We start from the raw sequence: 19,173 nt of genomic DNA, 5'->3' as shown, positions 1-19,173 counted from the left end.
GAGGGGGAGGTTAAGGCAGTTCCTCTATCTTTAGTTTTCAAACAGTTGCAATGTTGTTGCTCTTACTGTGAGGTTTCTTTGTTTGTTTGTATTTTAATGTAATGGAACTTATCGAATGGCTTTGGTGGTGAGAGGGGCATGTATCCAAGTGATCAACAAGGCTTTTTTTTTTTTTTGAAGTGAATTTTAATAATCTGTCATCTCAGTACCACATGACTACATTTCTAGAATGAAACCTCTTTGATGATGCCTTGGAACTTTTAACCCTCAGCTATTTAAATGGATGTTTAAGTATGTCATCTGCATGTGACTAATGATAATGGCAGCTACACTTAGTCTGTGCCTGGCTCTGAGATTCATCCTGCATCATATACATCATACTGCTTCCTCAATGATATTATCAGGCAGTTCCTTATGCTCTAGCTGGCAAACTTTACACATACAGTTCGTTGTAGTATAGCTTGTTGACTTGATACAGACAGTTCCTTATAGGAATAGCTAACGGGCTTGATATGCACAGTTTAAGATGTAGCTGGCGGACTTCATGCAGAACACTTTCAAGTTACTTGCTTTCCATCATACTGCCATTGGAACCCGCTCATTTTGATCTCACAGTGAAATTGTACTCAGATGTTTGGTGGCGTGATTGAGCTGGCATGTGATTTGATTTCCTGGCTAAGGGCATCAAACTGTTACAGTTGAATGCATCCGTTTCCAGTATTGGGACATGCTGGTTATAGAACAGGGGTTCCCTTTCTTTAAAAGATCTGGAGACACACTTGTTTCCTTTGCCTCTCTGATTCCTTCTCCTTGGATGCCATTTAAACATGTTTCCTTAGTAAAGTGGGTGCTGACAGTATGATTTCATCATCTGGACTTATATCCCAGTAATGTTATCTTTATTTATTTAAAAATTTGAGAACATTTAAGGCGACGCTTAGCCAAGGGTAGCCCTCTATTCTGTGTAGCTAGTGGTGGCCTTGACTGATCCTCCTGCTTCAGCCTCCCATAGTCTGAGATTACAGATAGGCAGCACCACAACCAACTGACACATTGTCAGCGATTACACCCAGGGTCTCTTACAAGTGAGGCAAGCATTCTATCAACTGAACCACATCCCCATCTCAAACAAAACAGGGACTCATATAGTCCATTTTCATTTTATCTTGTAGATAGAGCTAGTAAAATGTTCAGAATAGTTTTTTGAGGCATATAGGGTTGGCTGCTTCTTCTGTCCATAGACAATTTTTTTATTTGCTATAAATCCTTGAAATAAGAGAGAGTGAGAGAGAGTTTGAATTTGGGTAGGTATAAAGGGGCTATGAAGAAGCCAAAGGCTGGAAAGTGGGGGTATGGAGGCCATTGGGAAACAGCTGCACAGCTGCATCTTAGGGAATAATCATAGGTTCTCATCTTCAAAGCTGGAGTTGAATCTGTGGCTGTTCCTGCCCCTTCCTAGCTCTCCTCAGGATCAGAACTCTCATGCCTGTGGACTGTGCATGTCAGAGCTTGTCTTGATTTAATTCACTGGGGTACAGAGTTGGCCATCTTAATATCTAACTGTGAATGCGATTTAGGAAGGAAAGTGAAACTTTGCATTGTGCTGCTATGGACAGAGATGATTATGATTCTTAAAATTGGCCAGTTATGGCCAACCATAGAGCATTTTGTTTGGACTGTAGATTTGATAGGTACATGTGATTTTCCCAGTGTAATGTTATCACAATGAAAAGTGTTTCCCACAACCAGACATGTCTGGGAAGTTGATCTGTATTGGGAAGTTCCTTTTTCCTTATGTATCAGGTGACATTGTGACAGCTCAACTCATCCAAGACCACTCCCTTTGAGCTCCACCTCAAGGAGTTCACATCTGTAGACGCTGGAAGTAAGGGGTGTGCACTTGTATGTGTGTGTGTGTGTGTGTGTGTAGGCTAGAGTTGTAGGTGAAGTATTCATTTATTGAAAATTCATGACTCATGCAGACTTGGGACTCACAATTCTGCTCCTACCTCTTCAGCATAGCTTGATGGCATGTACATTCCACAAGGGCTCTACTTTACTTACTTACATAGTTGAGACAGGATCTTATTAAGCTTGGAGATCACCCATTCAACTAGACTAACTGGCCAACAGGTCTGCCCGTTCCTTTTACCCCTCCAGTGCTGAGATTACAGATGTCCCGCTTCGGCTTTCTCTGTTAGAGAGACGAGTCTTGTCCTCATGCATGCATGAAAGTACTTTACTGACTGAATCATCTCACCTGTTGTTTGCCTCTCTTGAGAAGTGAGCTAAGACAATGGAGTCTAAAACTGAGGCAGACTAAAACATGCAATTGCCAACGTTATTCAGAGTCTCAGTTTATACTCTGAGGGTTAAGAACAACCACACAAGAACAGTACAGTCACAAGGACAGGCTGCACGTGGCAAAAATATGTTTTCCCACAGACGCATGTAAATAAATAACATGTAATGAATAATTACAATGAATTATAAATAACATGTAGTGAATACTAAAAACAAATAATTGTAATGAATACTCCGAAGTAAACTCACTCCTATCCACTATACCTGGTAGGGGCACAAAAGCACATTCCAAGAGCAATTCTGGTTTTTGAAGAAACTGAGGCCATAAGACTCTGGTTTTCTTAGAGTTTTATCACGAACACTCAGGACTTCCCTAGCACACCTCCATCCTTGGCCATGTTCTCACACCTTGCCTTTGTTTTAGTCGTTTTTCATGTTATACATTTCTTTAATGTATGCCAGTGACAGGGAAACTTTATTGCTTTTTCATGAATTCAATGGACATATTAAATTTATCCTGAAAGTTTTATCCAGAACATATCTTCTTTTGCATTTTTGCAGTCTGTTAACTGCCCACAAGTTAGTGAGCCTGCAATAGTCCTCCTCGTTTCTTGGATCTAGCAAAACAACATAGTAATAGTGACTTATGAAGCCAGTGAGAAAGGCAGAGTGCTGTAAAGAGAGTAGACAGTGATGTTGAAGGGGCTGAGCAGTGCTGTAGATGTGACTCAGTGGGAAGAATGCTCGCATAGCAGGCAGGAGGCCTGCGTTTGGTCCCCAGCACTGCATAAAACGCACTGTGGTCATGATGCCAGCACTCTGGAGGCAGAGGCAAGCTCATCAGGAGTCAAGGGTCATCCTCAGGTACATAGTGCATTTGAGGCAAGCCTGAGCTAGATGAGCTCCTCTGTCAAATGAACAAATGAATAAAGTAATAAGTAGCCTTTGCCATGATCAAAGAAGAGAATCTACTTTCTGGAAATTGTCCTCTGACCACATGGACCTGTGGCACCTCCCACATACACACACACACTTTTCTTTTTTAAAAGAGAGAATGAACCTGTAACCTGTGCCAAAAAGAACATTTGGAGAAATGTTTCTGGGAGTGGCAGCCTGGGGTCCATCTCCCATGTAAACAAACAAAGGCCACCAATTTCAGTTTCTCTGACTCCTTAGATGGAATTAAGAAAAAGGAAGAATGTCGTTGATGTTCCATTGCTCACCTTCTCGAATATAGGTGACCCCATTTTCATATGTGTTATAAGAATCAGAAATCCTGTGGTTAAATTGTTTGAACGTGGCCTATATAGAATGTTCTTGTCTGAGCTCAATAGTTCAGTTCTCTGAAGTTACCCAGATGTGGCCACCTGAAGGTGGTTAGAATGGATAGTCCTGGCACTTTCTTCATTTGCTCCTCTTGACCTTTTATTTAATTTTAAAGTGTTTATAGGAAACAATCTAGGAAAGTCCTATGTGATGTAACTTTTTCCACATTCTGATACCCTCCTCACCCAGCATCCCTATATCTTTGCATAGGTTATTCAAATGTCAGTAATTTCTGGGTTGGGGGCTGTAAAACATTAAATGTAGGTGGCTGAATTGTTCCTGTTTCTTTTATTTATAGGCAATTGTGAATGTTCAGAGACAGGCTCATTCTTTCTTACTTATTCATTTGTTTGCTTATACCCTGTTTCTCCTCTTTCATTTTTCTCTCCATGCCACATCATTTCTATTCTATTCAGTGTGATAGGTTTAATTATTTTATGTGTTCTTGAAAACTTTGTGTGACTGTTTTAGACGGTATGAGTGGTACTGGTCTATCTATCCTGTTTCTCTTGGTGTGAATTTATGACCGTGTACCTCTGGCTTATTATTTCTAATGAGTACCTTGGAATCCCAGAGCACAGCTACCATGTTTACTCACCTTCCATCCACGCTTGCCTTGAAGGACATAGTGATGAACATCCTCAAGCAGATTTTCATGGTATCTATAAAGTGCTTTCCTTGCAGGAGACCCTGGGCATCTGTGAGTTTAATTGCTCAGCTATCTAGTTCCCCTGGCTTGTCAGGTGATTTCTAATTTTGATATGCATTTTTTTCTGCCCAAATAAAAGTTGGAGTATCTCTTCTTGATCTCAATTTTACGTTCTCTTGTTACGCCTATTTCTTTAAGCAATTGGAATATGCCTCCATGTTTTTTATATTTATATTAATATATCACAGTGTATTTAAGTATAATGATTAAGTGGGATCATATGACGCTGGCAGTAGCAGACCGTTTTTACCTGTGGTGCATACCTGTAACTCCAGGGTATCAGAGATGGAGGAAGGAAGATCAGGAGTTCAGAATCATATTTGGCTACAGAAAAAGTTCAGTTCTGAGGAACAACAATATGAACTAACCAGTACCCCCCAGAGCTGTGTCTCTAGCTGCATATGTAGCAGAGGATGGCCTAGTCGACCGGCAATGAGAGGAGAGGCCCTTGGTCTTACAAAGATCATATGCCTCAGTACAGGGGAATGCCAGGGCCAGGAAGCAGGAGTGGGTGGGTTGGGGAGCAGGGCAGAGGGAGGGTATAGGGAGCTTTGGGGATAGCATTTGAAATGAAAATGAAGAAAATATCTAAACAAAATTAATTAATTAATAAACAACTATGTATTATAAAATAAAAAGAAAAGATAAAAGAAAAAAAGAAATGGAAAGAAATGGGCACTAAGATGCTATCTAGGATATATATTAAAGTTCATTAGGGGACTTTCAGGATAGCATTTGAAATGTAAATGAGGAAAATATTTATTAAAAAAATTGTTTAAAAAAAGTTCAGTTCTAACCTATGATACTCTAGAACCTGTCTCTTAGTAATAAAACAAATCAAAACTAAAAAAATAAAAAAAGCACTACTTCACCCTAATCTGTTGTTAGAATTATGGTTCTTCTATGTTTATATTGTAAATAATATTTTAAGAAATATGTGTTTATTATTTCTTTTTTTAGCTTGTCGTCTTCAATTGTTTAAAGAAAGATAACTTAATCAGAGAATAATAATACAGCTGTTGTTACATAAATCAAAGCACTTTCTAAAAGGCTAAAGTTATTTGCATTGTGCATAGTTTATATAGTGATTATACTAGTTTAGCTGCAACCTCATCCCATTAGATATTCTCATTTAAACTAATATTTTAATAACTTGAAACTTTACCTTGTTTTTGCTTGTATTATTTGGTTGTGGTGGGTATTAATCATTTATTCTGGTGTTCACAGATATAGTATACTTTATGAGTGTGTTCCATTTCTACCCATTGCCTATTTTCCTACTGATATCATTTCTTATATTAATTTGACAGTGGATTTCATATAATGAAGATGTAGTCTGTCTTCAATTCCTGAAAATGAAGTTATTCATCAACATATGTTTTCTTCTTCAGATGACAATCAAAACAAAACTCATGATAAAAAAGAGAAGAAGATGGTGGTCCAAAAGCCGCAGGGCACCGTGGAATACACTGTAAGTGCGATCAGGGTGGCTGGAGTGATCACTAGTGCTCTGTGATTTATGCATACTGCTTTTCTTTGACTGACTTTGCCCCTTCACTATATTCTTCTTGAATGCCCATCACATAATGTAGTTTCTCAAGACACATTTTAGGTCGTGTCTTTTTCCCTTTTTTTATGTGGGAAGGGGGCTTATGACCCACTCTATCCCATTTAACTCCTGAGTAAATAACACAGAGACATTAAATTTTATTAACAAGCTGCTAGCACTATGCTGGCCAGGCTCTGAGCTTTTCGTATCTGACTAATCTATTAAAACCAAATAAATGCCCGGTTACTTGCCAGCCAAGTGTTGCTCTGTTCCATGTGTGTCCTCAGGGTGAGCTTTTCATGGCCACATGCTCATGGTTCATTCTTATAGTTCATCCTACCTCATGGTGACCTCCTTCCTGTCCTTTCCTTTTTCCTTCTCTCTCTTTGTGATCTCTCCTCACATCCCCTCACTCAATCCAAAGAAAAGGAATCCAAAGAAAAGTTCCGCCTTCCTTTCCCCCGTGCCCAGGCACAGGCTCTAGCTTTTTATTTACAAATCAGAGATTATTAGAGAGCATTCTTTACAGCACATTGGTCAGTACAATGCCCATGGTCAGACTTCAACTTGATCGTGGGGTAAAGAACTCAGCATCTGCATACACGGTGTATAAGACTAATCCATGTTTTCTCTCTGGCTACAATGTCTGTCACTCCACTAATTATCAACCTTGCTTAAGATCATCTAGAAGGCCATGAGAGGATCCACGTCGTGCACTCTGCTAAAACCTGGTTTAAAGAGATGACCTTTCTCAACAGAGAAGGGACACTTTCAGTTTAGGCTGTGCTCAGCTTTGTTCCACCAGACAAACAAATAAAATGTCTTCAGAATGGCCATAACTACCAATTGTAGATGTTTACCCCAGACATCTTCTCTAAGATCTAAAGGCACCAATCTGATGTTGCTTAACATATCCACTTAGATCTTCTTTATGTTTGATCCTTTTCCAAAAAGCAATTCATGATCCAAGTATTCATACAAGCTAGGGTCTCGTAAGACGCGCCTTCTCTGCTTTCTCTCATTTATCAATAAGTAGTTTTAACTGCTATTTTTTTTTAACAAAATCTCAAACGTTCGGTTTTACCAACAAAGATTTGGGAGCCTTATGACGGAGTGAAAGCCTACTAACTCACACAGGCAGAAAAAGCAACCAGCTGACCTTCCTCCTCAGCCAGTGTCCCCAAAAGAAGTGGTCCTTCTCCACGCTGACTCAAAAGCTCCTCAAACCGAGTATTCCTCTTTACTACTTTCTCTACGTCTCTCCATCCGACCTCCTGACTTCCTCTTAACCTCTATGGTTCTCTCCTATGTTCACTCCCTGTCAGCTGCTTGCTTGCCCCACCTCTTGACCTGTGGTTGACTTTATTTTATCCTATTTACAATAAACAGAAATCTTGGATTGAAGATGTGTGTTAGGGATAAGCCATACCACAACTAGAAATAGGATTTTCCAGTAAAGAACACAATCTACAGTGTGCACAAATATACTGCCACATTTAACACTGCTCATTGATATGCTTGGTTTAATGTCTATCATGTGTCTATCATTCTCTTATTCAAGGCAGAAACTAGACCTCTTTTGTGTTATATTCTTGGCCCATGCCAGGGTGTGTTTCCATATCCTTGAATCTATAGATGATAATGCTGCAAAAATATCATTTACTGTGACCTTACTCTATGTGCCACAAAGTCACCTTTGTTGCTGCACTCTGAGCTCCTGGAACCCAGCAGCTGTGTTTATCATAGACTGCATACTATATGAGCATACAATTGTAGTTCTATTTAAATTCACTGTGAAACAGCAGTGTTAATGGTCTGCTTTGACTTCTAAAAGTTTCTTTCTTAAAGTGACTTCTTTAGTTTCTTTAAAAGAAGCTAAATGTTGTTGCTCTTCGATGATTCTATTCTTCTAATAAATCCTTGTTTTAGACTGACCATGTAAAGACATACAGCCAGTGAGCAGCAGACTTGCTGTGGATTCTCAGCCTTATGTTTTATGTCGATGTTAAAGCCTGAAAATCCTTAGGGTTGGATGTGTTTTCTAATAGAAAATAATACACCTAAGTTAGTGCACGGCAACAGCAGAGGATGAGGAGGTTCAGAGATGAACTGCAGTTTAGATGCTTTTGTGTATAGTTTTATTAAGTATTATACAGGAGCCAAGCAGGGTAGTCACACCGAAAATCTCAGTACTTGGGCAGCTGAGGCACAAGGGCTAAGGCAAACTTGAGGCAAAGTTGGGCGACCTAGTGATTTGCAGGCTGAAGTGCAACTTTGTCTCAATACAAAACCGAAACACAACAGCAACATAAAAACAACCAGCTCAAGAAAGGACAGAAAAAGGAAAATTTAATAGCTGCTCTTTTTCATGGTAGGTCAGGACAGAGCTATTATGTTTGGTTCAATGCTGTCATGACCAAGTTGGTGCTTTGTATCTGTTTGTTGTTTGTCTGTTTGTTTTGGTTTTGCTTACACACTCTGACTCTCGTTCCTTTCTCTCCTGTAGGCTGGAAGCCAGGACACCCTGAACTCTGTTGCACTGAAGTTTAATGTCACTCCCAATAAATTAGTGGAATTGAATAAACTCTTCACACACACTATTGTTCCAGGCCAGGTAATTCTTTTTTACGGTGACCATTACTTTAGAAATTTTGCCTTCATTTTTTGTTACCATAGTAAATAACTTAGTATTGGCGCCACAAAATTGTCTTCAGTGGTGACTCATTCATCTCCCTTTAGAGCCAAGAGTTCTGCAGGTGTCTTAGTTCTGATAATGAACTCAGATGTATCCTTGTGCTAACAGGGGCATCAAGAGGAGTTTTAGATTAAGGAACACTTTTTCCTGTCAAATATAACATGATCTCTTACAATGTTTAACTCTGATTTACGAGTTCAATTTAATCTATTAGGAAAGCATGGCCATCATTTTATTTTAATTTAGAAATAATTTTTTATCTTAATTTGTACCATAATTGTCCACTTGCCAAAGTAAAAGAAAGATATTGAGAAAAAATTGTCATGAGAAAACCAACCTACATTGTGCTTCAGGATTTTACGAACTTTAGTCAGCAGAAATAAACGACAAATGTATAGTGCTTCCTTTTTAGTTTTGATAAAGTAAGTGTTTGGTACTCTGTACAGGATGTCGGATTTAGCTGGCTTGGTTTTTTGGTTTTTGTTTTTTTTTTTTTTTCCTTCAAAAGTACATTTAACCAATGTGTTAATGGCTCAGTCACTGGAAACGCATCTCTAAGGTGAAGTGCAGCCTTGTCCACGGAATCACTGGCTATCTAATGCTATCTTGCTAGTGGATCTGAGCCTTCAGAGCCAGTTTGATTTGTTGTGTTTCCAGACAATTTGAGAGTTATCTTTCTGAGGTTGGTTTGCTGATCACCTTGAGATAGAGACGAACTAGGCTGGCTTTGACCATGGCAGGGATGTGGACTTTCTCATTGAATGAACTAAACTCTTACCCTAGACTTGTTGCTTGAAAAGACAAATAGTAGGATCAGAATAGCTTTATAAAAAATAGCTGAGACCTACAGTGCTTTTCAGGAGACTCTGAGTTGGACTGTTTTGTGACTTGTTCCAAATGTGGTTTAATGTACAATGCATGTACTTTTGCAATTTTAAGTGTCTTTCTGTGAATATACACTTAATACTGTTTTCCTACTTATAAAACACCTTGGCTATATATACTGAATTTTTTTTCTCTAGGTTAAAGAGGCAATTTGTTTTATGATGAACATTAACACCTTAAATCTCCATTTCTCTTGTACTGGAACAAACACAGAAGAAAACCTCTCCCCAGCCCCATTGTCAAGGCCCAATTACACATTGAAGAAGCCCACCCAGCTTCCCAGCCTTCTCACATGCTGTCTCCTACTGTGTTGCCTGTTACTTTCTCCGCATTCAGAGGCATTTGTTTCTCTAGTTTAACTACATAACATAAATGCAGGCACTATGTACTAAGACCACACAACTAGAATCATTTCTGAATGGATTTCTTAGGACTCAAAGCCTTGGCAGTTGCCATTAACTGATACTGAAGGTGTGGTAAACAGAAACCCTCTAAACCTCCTCAATGTGTTCATTGCTAGCACATCATGGAAACTCTATAGTTCAGTATGAGGCTTGTATGAGATGCTGTAGGCTAGTGCTTATACCCCCGAGAAATGGGCTTGATTTGATCTTACAGAAACTAGATTCTACTAGCTGCTGATATGCCTCTTTGTTTAGCTTTATGTCCACTCAGAGCTGCTTTTGGTCAACCTCTCCATAGGTGTTTAATAATTGTTTGGCTCATATTTTCAGCAGTATCCAGTCGTCAATCATCTTACATCCATTGACTTAGATTTTTCTTACCTTTATTCTAATGTATTTTCTGATTATAGCTCTTTTTTGGGATTCAAATGAGGGTTTTTTTTTTTTTTTTTTTTTTTTTTTTCCCCCCCCCCCCCGGGGGGGGGGAGGTGTGTAAGTTTAGGTGCACACATACGTTGGTGTGACAAAAGACTTTTGGGAGGCAGTTCTTTCTCTGTGAATGAGGCAGCATCAGTCTTTCTCTGCTCCTCAGCTGAGTGTTCAAGGCTAGCGGGCCTGCAAGTTTCCCTGGGCTTCTCCTGCCTCTGCCTCCCATCTTCTTATTAGGAAGCTGGGGCTGTAGATGTGATGCTGTGTCTGGCTTTTTCTCCAGTTTCTCAGGTCATCAGGCTTGGACCTCAAACTCTGAGTCATCTTGCCAGCTCTCTGAAGTGAGTTTAAATAGCTAATGCTAAAATAGAAATGTTAACGCTATTGATATGAGATCAGCTGTTAAATGATTGGCTTCAAATTCTGTCAACAACAGCCAAGGTCTTTATGTTAAGATTACTGTTAAATTATAGTTGATTTCATGCCCAAATGTAGCTGTTTTATTGAAAGAATATTGAATTATGATATCACAATACCAGTTCAGAATACAGGCTGTTTTGCAGTGGAGACTTGTTGGGCTACTTTTATTTTTAATCGATAAAATGCAAAGAGGAGAGAAAATGTAGGGATAACTATATTGGTACTGCCTTGCACCATTCTCTGTATAGCCACCAGCCTGGACTGTCCCAGTGCTGCCTAGCAGGAGTATTCTATGTGGTAGCCTGCTGTGCAGTTTTTTTTCTCTCTTCATATAGGTTTAGCATTTACAATGTAGAAATCTAAACTACAAAATGCTCCGAATTCTGAAACTAAGTCCATTTGGGGCATTTTAGATTTGGAGTTTTCAGATTATTAAAGCAGGTTAAATCTATGCATGTGTGTGTGTGTGTGTGTGTGTGTGTGTGTGTGTGTGTGTGTGTGTATACATACATATATATTTTTAATTATACATTTAAATATATTCAATATATTAATAAATAGATATAGTAAATAATAGAAAAGTATATATTTACATACATGAGATTTACATATAGTTATATATAGTTTTACATACACACACACACACACACACACACATAGTCTTAGGGTAACATCATGACCAAGGTAACTTTTATAAAGGGAAACATTTATTGGGGCCGGCTCACAATTTCAGGGGTTTAATCCTTTATCATCATGGGGAAAAAGCATGGCAAGATCCAGGCAGACATGTGCTGGAGAAGTGCTCTGTAGGCAGCAGAAAGAGATTGTGTCCCACACTGGGCAGAGCTTGAGCATAGGAGACCTCAAAGCCCTCCCCCACAATCACACACTTCCTTTAATAAGGCCACACCTACTCCAACAAGACCACACCTCCTAATAGTACTACTCCCATGGACCAAACATTCAAAAGAGTCTAGTTGGGGGTGGGGGCATACCTAGTCAACAACCACCACAATACACACACACACACACACACACACACACACACACACACACAGCACATACACTGAAGTACTGGCTCCAAGTATTTCAGGTATACTCAAACTGTTGCGTTACTCTTACTTCTTGGAAGGCTCTTCTCTCCCTCCTTTCCAGTTCCTACTGTGCAGGTTTTACCTATAGTCTGACCAGGTAGATGTTCACTGGTTCTCCTGCAGTGTCAGTAATCCGTAGCCATTACACTGTGACATTTATATTGCTGAGAATGGTTTTGGGGTAGTTTAGAAGACCCCATGTTGCTTGTTAATAGAAAGAAAGCTCCCTGGGTCTTGCTGAGGCACTGAGTGTGATGTACAGAGGGGTGAGTTCCCTCAGTGTGAGATCAGGAATTGCTTGACTTAAGCCCTCACTCAGCCATGCTGTCTTGTTCCCAGGTCCTGTTTGTGCCAGATGCCAACATCTCTTCTAGTACCATACAGCTTTCTTCATCCACCCCTGGTGCTACTGTCTCTCCGTCATCATCAGATGCAGAGTATGATAAGCTGCCTGTATGTATGCCAGCATCTTACACAAGGGAGTTCATGCTTATGATTAGTTGTGGAAATCAGTATACTATGTATTTTAAAAGATTACATTTGAAAACTTCTGTAAAGTGGTGAGGTTAGGAAAGTTGCTATCAGTCGAGAGAATGTATCCTATCTCAATATACCTTTTTACAAAAGGTCTCCAAGGTAAAAGTACATGCTGTATGCAAAAGCAGTGATTCTCAACCTTCCTAATGCTGTGACCCTTTAATACAGTTCCTCATGTTGGGTTGACTCCCAACCATAAGATTATTTTTGTTGCTACTTCATAACTGTAATTTGCTACTATTATGTATTAGAATATAAATACTAGTGTTTTCTGATGGCTTTAGATGACCCCTGTGAAAGGGTCATTCAATCCCCAAAGGGGTCACTACCCACAGGTTGAGACCACTGTACAAAAGCTGGATGCTAAATCCCCGATTAAGTGAGTACATTGTGCTTTTCCTAAGGAATTGGAATCAGTAATCTACAATGAGTTCTTTAATTTGGGATATTTTCAAAAACATTTAATGAAACAGTTTTATGGTACTACATATATTTTTCGATCTTAGTTTGATTGGGATACTTAGCAACCTTACCACTAATTTAGAAAATAAGCATTTTCAATTTGGTTATAAGCTGGTGATGTTAGCATTAAAAATTCAGCTGTGTCATGAGTTTAGTTTTCTGATTGTTGATGTTTAAAAAAATAATTCAACTTTTAGTGCACTTCTAAAGAAAGGTATTAATATTCTGTTTTTATAGTCAAGAATTTATATCAGGTTACAAATAGTAGGGAAACTTTTGAAAACAAGAAAAATAAATAAATTGTAGTATTTTTGAAGGATATGTGTCATTTCCCTTTTTAATGTTTAAGGAGAAGTATAGATAGCATAGTTACGGTGTAATATGTTTTGCAAGGTAATTTGTCCCCTTAATTTTGGACACTTTTGCTTTTATAGGATGCAGATTTAGCAAGAAAGGCCTTAAAACCCATCGAGAGGGTCTTATCATCTACTTCCGAAGAAGATGAGCCAGGTGTTGTAAAATTCCTCAAAATGAACTGTCGCTACTTCACTGATGGAAAGGTATCTACCACTGTGATTGCTTACTGGTCAGTGAATCTGCAGAAACTAAATAAGAAGACCCATTGCTGGATGGGAGACTCCATTACAGTATTTTACCCACAACTGCAGTGCACGATTTGACAAACATTCATTGATTTTTGTTGCTGGTTCCTTGGCCTTTTTCCTACTTAAGTGAATACAATCATTAAATGGAAACACAGTGTCTTGTGATTTTGGATTTTCCTTTTTTTTTGTTGGTTTTTTTGTTTGCTTGTTTGTTTTTTTTATACCTCTTGACTTGTAAATTTTGTATGATTAAAATTCTAACTCTTACCACTTGCTGGATATGAGATGCAAGGGAAGGTACTTAAGCATCCTTATTGTATACTTTTTCCATCTATCAGATAAGAATGGCACTAAAATTTAACTAGTGGGGTATAATACTTAAAGGAGATGAATCTCGTAATGATTTACCTCTAATCTAGGCAATGGAAGTTTTTAACTTAGTGTTGATGCTGGTGATGTTAGTGTTTAAAATTACTTCAGCTGTATCATGTTTTTACTTTTCTAGTTGTTGATATTTACAAAAGAAATCCAACTTTTTGTGAACTTCCAAAGAAAGGTCTGTATTGATATTCTGTGCTGAATACTAATACAGACCTTGGAAATTTTACATCAGATTATAAACAGCAGAGAAACTTTTGAAAGAAAAAAAATCCTGAACTGCAAACAATTCAGAAAGATAATTATAAGACTCATCAAAGTTAGCAACTGGCTTAGCCCCTGGGAGTCTCCTAAGGTCCCTCATAGATACTATCTTGTTGATCAACTGGGGAATTCAGTGTAATCTGAGAAAGCTCCAAGTTTGAGATCAGCAGGCTACTGACAAATTTCCACAGCACAGCTGTACAAATTGGAACTGCAAGTTTTCCCTGTTGCTGTTTATATTAAATTTTACTGGAGATGATACTTGCAGTTATGTTAGACAAAAACATTGGGACTGTACTTTGACACCATGATTCTGATTCTCCTTCAGCACTATACACATGAGTCACACACTAGAAACATGGTGATGTCTTGCTGAGTGGATTGTAAAGCACCTTGTTCTTGACCATCCGTGGTCTTGGAACAGTCTGTTTTCTTTCTGATAGGGAAATGGGGACCCATGAGACGTGAGTGTATGGGGCAACATTTTTTTTCCCAAAAGCAAGAGGTTTATTTTCTGGAACGTCTGGGTGGAGACGAGTGATGAGAAGACAACCCCGAATGGCTATTACAAGCAGTTATATTTTTTAGGGACACAGGTTACATCAGCAAGGTTACAATTCAAACTTATTGGCTAGCAAGCATGACATGCATTTAAACTCTACCTGGGACTTTCCAGAGGGTCAGGTGACTATCAGTCAATACATTCTGAGAATTTTTTACTCAAGAATGTTCCTTTGGTTGGAGAATGGAACTTGGCCTATCCTTGGCCCCAGGCAGGAGGAGGAAGGTATAAGGAGGGTGTGGGACTGGGAAACTCCTTAGTGTTCCTCATTCCCACCCCCCTTTTTCTTGTTCAAACTCCAATCCTGGAGCTATGCTCAGGGGTCTTGGGTAACTAACAGGGCAAGATCTTAATACAGTCTTCCAGTTGCAGCTGTATGAGCAACCAGGAGCTGCCACTGCTCTGACTCCTTCCCAGCTACCAGCATTGTTTTCTAGCTTTCCTAACAGGGTTGTGATTGTCACACAGGAGACTGGCTCAGTCAGTGGAAGGACATTGAAGGTTCTGTGATGGCTGAGGAATACTTTCCTATCCCAAGTAATACCTTCTGTTCCTTCCTTCTGCAGGGTGTGGTTGGGGGTGTCATGATTGTCACTCCTAACAACATCATGTTTGACCCTCATAAGTCCGATCCCTTAGTGATTGAAAACGGTTGTGAAGAATATGGTCTCATCTGCCCCATGGAAGAGGTGGTCTCCATTGCCCTGTACAGCGACATATCCCACATGAAGATCAAAGACGCCTTGCCATCGTAAGGGCCATTTCTTCTTTTTAGACCAGGGGCTAGAGTGAACTTTAAATGGAATTTCAAATTGAGGGTATTTGCAGAAGCAAGGGACTAAGAAGGAAACCAAGAGATGGAGATTTTGTGTTATGAAATTGAAAAATAGAAAAATAGGAAATAGAAATAATTAAGAAAATTTAGTAAAGTTTCCCAAATAGTAAAGGAAAAAAATAGCTATTTAAGATCTACCTGGGGTCAGTGTGGGGGCTTGGGGGAGGTAAAGAAGGAGAAGGTGGGGCAAGGAGAAGAGAATAAGGACTTTAGCCATCCTCACTTTGGGGTTTTGGGGTGGAGGTGGGTATTTAATAGGTCCAGCTGCCACAGAAAGTAGGAAGGGAACAACTGTGATGACTACCAATTCCCTATTAGTTGCCTGGCTAAATCTAGAAAAATATTAATTAACAGAGGAATGAGAATGAGTTGCCACCATTCTATACTTAGTCTCAACAGTGCCTGGCAATTGCAAGCATACAAAGCTTATGGTTAAATCAGTCTTGCTTGGGGAACTGGCAGCTTGGACTGGAGCAAAGGAAGGAGAGTGGAGGAGTGGGCAAGCTTGGGTGGGAGGCTAACTGGAATGCAGGTAAATGTGTCAAGTGAGTCATTCTCCATGGGAGTGGGGAAGTAAAAGAGCTTGGATGTTTATGGAAGAAACTTCGACTTGTTAATCAAGGATGTGAAGAGTTCTTTAATCTGCAGGACACCTCAGTCTTTAGTCTACCAAATGAAATTTCAAGTTGCAATGTGACAGGATTATCTCAGTCATTTAACTGTACAATCAAAGCGTCTAAAGCATTTTCTGGAATTGCTTAGCCCACTTAGTGGATTCACATTTCTACAGAACAAACGCTCAGCCACCACTGTAATTTAGCTTAGCCTCCTATGAATGCTTATTAAATTGAAGGGTGAATTAAGGCTTTTAAGCCATTTAGTAGAGTCTAGCACTTATATGGGGTTTCATTTCCTATTGGGAAAGGCCCGAGTTTTCCATGCAAATACTTCATAAAGTCACTCCAGGGAGGGAGTCTTTGTTTAAACTCAAAACTACTTGGAACTTAGTAATTTTATTGGCTTGATCATTTCTTTGAAAGCTAGAATGGACAAAGTACTACTTGAAAACCCTTTAAGAAAGCATACTTAATTCTGAAATTGAAAGTATTTACTTTGGAAAGGAATTTTTTATCTTGGTGAACTCAGCAGAGATGCTACTAGTATTGTAGGTGAAGACTCAGGGGCCCTCAAGATTATTACAGCCATACTAAAATGTGTATTCTTCTTAACCAAGTGCAGTGGTACAGGCTGTAATCCTAGCCCTTGGGCGGTCTAGGAAGGAGGGCTGTAAGTTCAAAGCAGTCTGGTTTACAAAACAAACTCACAAAGCAATAACATAAAAACTAGCCAACCACCATCCTAACTAAAACATTTAATGTCCTGGCTACTGATTTTGAACTTGGAAGAACATACTTAGCAAATCTTTTATATAATTCAAATCTAGTTCGAAGCATCTCCTGTTAGAGGGTAGTAACTGATTATATCTCAGGATAACATGTTTCAGTTGATAAATTACAAATTTTAAAATACCTTAGAAACAGAAGCAATATTTTAAGAACTTTTCTGTAAAAGTTTTGATGTACCTCTTTAAATTGTAAAGTGGTATTACTTCCAGTAACAATGAAAGTTAATTTTTGTACCTCCTTTGCAAGTAGTAATTTTTTTTAAAAAATTGGAAAAAATCCATTTTTAAGGCAAGAAACTATGTATATTCAAAGTCAGTTTATAGAGAACAGATAAATGAGCAGAAATATCAAGGATCCTTTCAGGATTCTGCTGTTGATTTCTAATTTCTACCAATTTCTAAAAAGGGAAACATTTGACTTCAGGAATTTTAGTCACTGATGCTAAATCTCTCCTTTGTGCTTTCCTTCATAAATGCCAGAAACTTTATTTCATATTGAAGAGTCTTTCAGGTAACATCTGTATGCTCAGAACGCATCTGTGTGATCTATCAGAAGGTACAACTCATGTGACTCATTCATTTGTCAGTCCTTTTGGTTGAGTTATATTTTATTTTGCAATTGGTCTCTTGGTTTCATTTTCTTATTTTGAAATCATTTTTGGCATAACTTTAACTTGTAGTATGTTTTTGGTTTGTTTTTGGTTGTGTTGTTTTGTTTCTTTCCTCCAGTTCATTTTTTGCTTTTATTTTTAACATTCTATGTGCATCCACCATTTTTGCCCCTACAGTGACCTACCTCGGGATCTTTGTCCTCTGTACAGGCCTGGAGAATGGGAGGACCTGGCTTCAGAGAAAGATATCAATCCATTCAGTAAATTCAAGTCCATCAACAAGGAAAAACGACAGCAGAATGGGGAGAGGACCCTTGCTTTAGATGCCAAATCAGTGGGCTCTCCTGAGGAGTCAACGGAACGTACTTGCACACGTATAGAGCCCCCAGACAACTCTGAATTGTGGAAATTAAAGAATCTGCAATCTTCCAGGGGAACAGCCAGTGAGTCTCCCTCAGTGACCCAGCTCAGCAAGGGACCTTCCAGCATGCATGCTGCCTTGGAACCTACAGCCAAAGAAAACTGTCTCTTAAAAGGAGATGAGGACTTTGTTGACTTGGAAGGACTTTCTTCTCAACCCGAGAGTGGAATCAACCAAGGAGATGCCACGAAAGAATGTCTTTCCTATGACCAAAAGAAGGATGTGCCGCCGACAGTCATGTCTTCAAGGAAGGGGCACGTGCAGTCAGCCCAGGAAGTTATGGGACCAGAGAGTGATACTGAACTGAAGGGAGCCCTAGATTTAGAAACTGGTGAGAAGCAAGATGAAGCACCAGAAGTAGACAAACAGTCTGGATCCCCAGAAAACTTGGGGGAAAGCACGCTGAATATACACGAAGATCTAGATAAAATTAAACTCATTGAATTTTACCTAAATAAAAACAAGGAAGGGTCACAGCTGTTAGAAAATGTGCAGAAGTCAGAATTAAGTGACCGCAAAAGTATTGAACCAGGAGGAATAGACATCACACTTAGTAGCTCTCTTCCCCAAGCAGGTGATTCCCCACCTGAGGGCAACAAAGAGCCAGGTACACTCTGGGTAAAAGGGGGAGAAACTCTGCCCCTGAAACTAGATCCTAGTGCAGAGGAAACTGTAATTAACAATAAAGAAGTTCTGGATTCTATGGGATCATCTCTAGACAGGATGTGTCACAGTGCACAGATGGATAATAAATCTGAGATTCAGTTATGGCTGTTAAAGAGAATTCAGGTACCAATTGAAGGTAAGATGTTGTTTGGCTGGGTTTTGGTTGGATGTTTTGTTTGGTGTGTGTGTGTGTGTGTAGTATGTATGTTTCTGCGTGTGCACGTTCTCATATGTGTGGCTGCATATATACACATGGAAGCCGTGTGTCTTTGGTTATGGCCCACTTTAATTACTGAGGCAGACCGAGCATTAATGACTGAGGTAAAAATTTACAAAACAATTTAGAGACCTTGAACTAAATATAGATTTCTATTTCAGAAGTATTTAACTCTTTCAAACAATTTTTTTTATTACCTTGCATGCCTAAATCTAAAGAAGTTGAAACTGTATATGTGTGTATGAGAGAGATGGGGGGATGAATAGCAGGGGAGGACAGAATAGGGGAGGGTAGAGGAGAAGAGGATAGAAGAGAGGAGGAGAGGAGAGGAGAGGAGGTCTCACTATGTATCCTTGGTAGAACTTGTTCTGTATACCAGGTGACAATTCACAGAG

General features: G+C 39.2%; 1 protein-coding gene across 3 annotated transcripts in view; it reads left to right on the top strand.

The window, feature by feature from the left end:
- Ncoa7 (nuclear receptor coactivator 7) overlaps positions 1–19,173 on the top strand; it is a 148,880-nt gene that overhangs the window by 87,569 nt on the left and 42,138 nt on the right. The window contains exons 4-9 of one of the 3 annotated variants that reach the window (XM_021174075.2): positions 5,731–5,810; positions 8,395–8,502; positions 12,155–12,268; positions 13,249–13,374; positions 15,190–15,374; positions 17,685–18,697. In XM_021174075.2, coding sequence (XP_021029734.1) covers positions 5,731–5,810; positions 8,395–8,502; positions 12,155–12,268; positions 13,249–13,374; positions 15,190–15,374; positions 17,685–18,697 — 1,626 coding nt within the window. Of the gene's footprint in view, positions 1–5,730; positions 5,811–8,394; positions 8,503–12,154; positions 12,269–13,248; positions 13,375–15,189; positions 15,375–17,651; positions 18,698–19,173 lie in introns of all 3 variants that reach the window. The other 2 variants (XM_021174073.2, XM_029482549.1) reach the window with 2 other exon arrangements.

This window comes from Mus caroli, chromosome 10, assembly GCF_900094665.2.
Source record: "Mus caroli chromosome 10, CAROLI_EIJ_v1.1, whole genome shotgun sequence".
Taxonomy (NCBI): Eukaryota; Metazoa; Chordata; class Mammalia; order Rodentia; family Muridae; genus Mus; species Mus caroli.
Note: the sequence above shows the minus strand (reverse complement) of the source record. Positions and strands in the feature narration are given on the sequence as shown.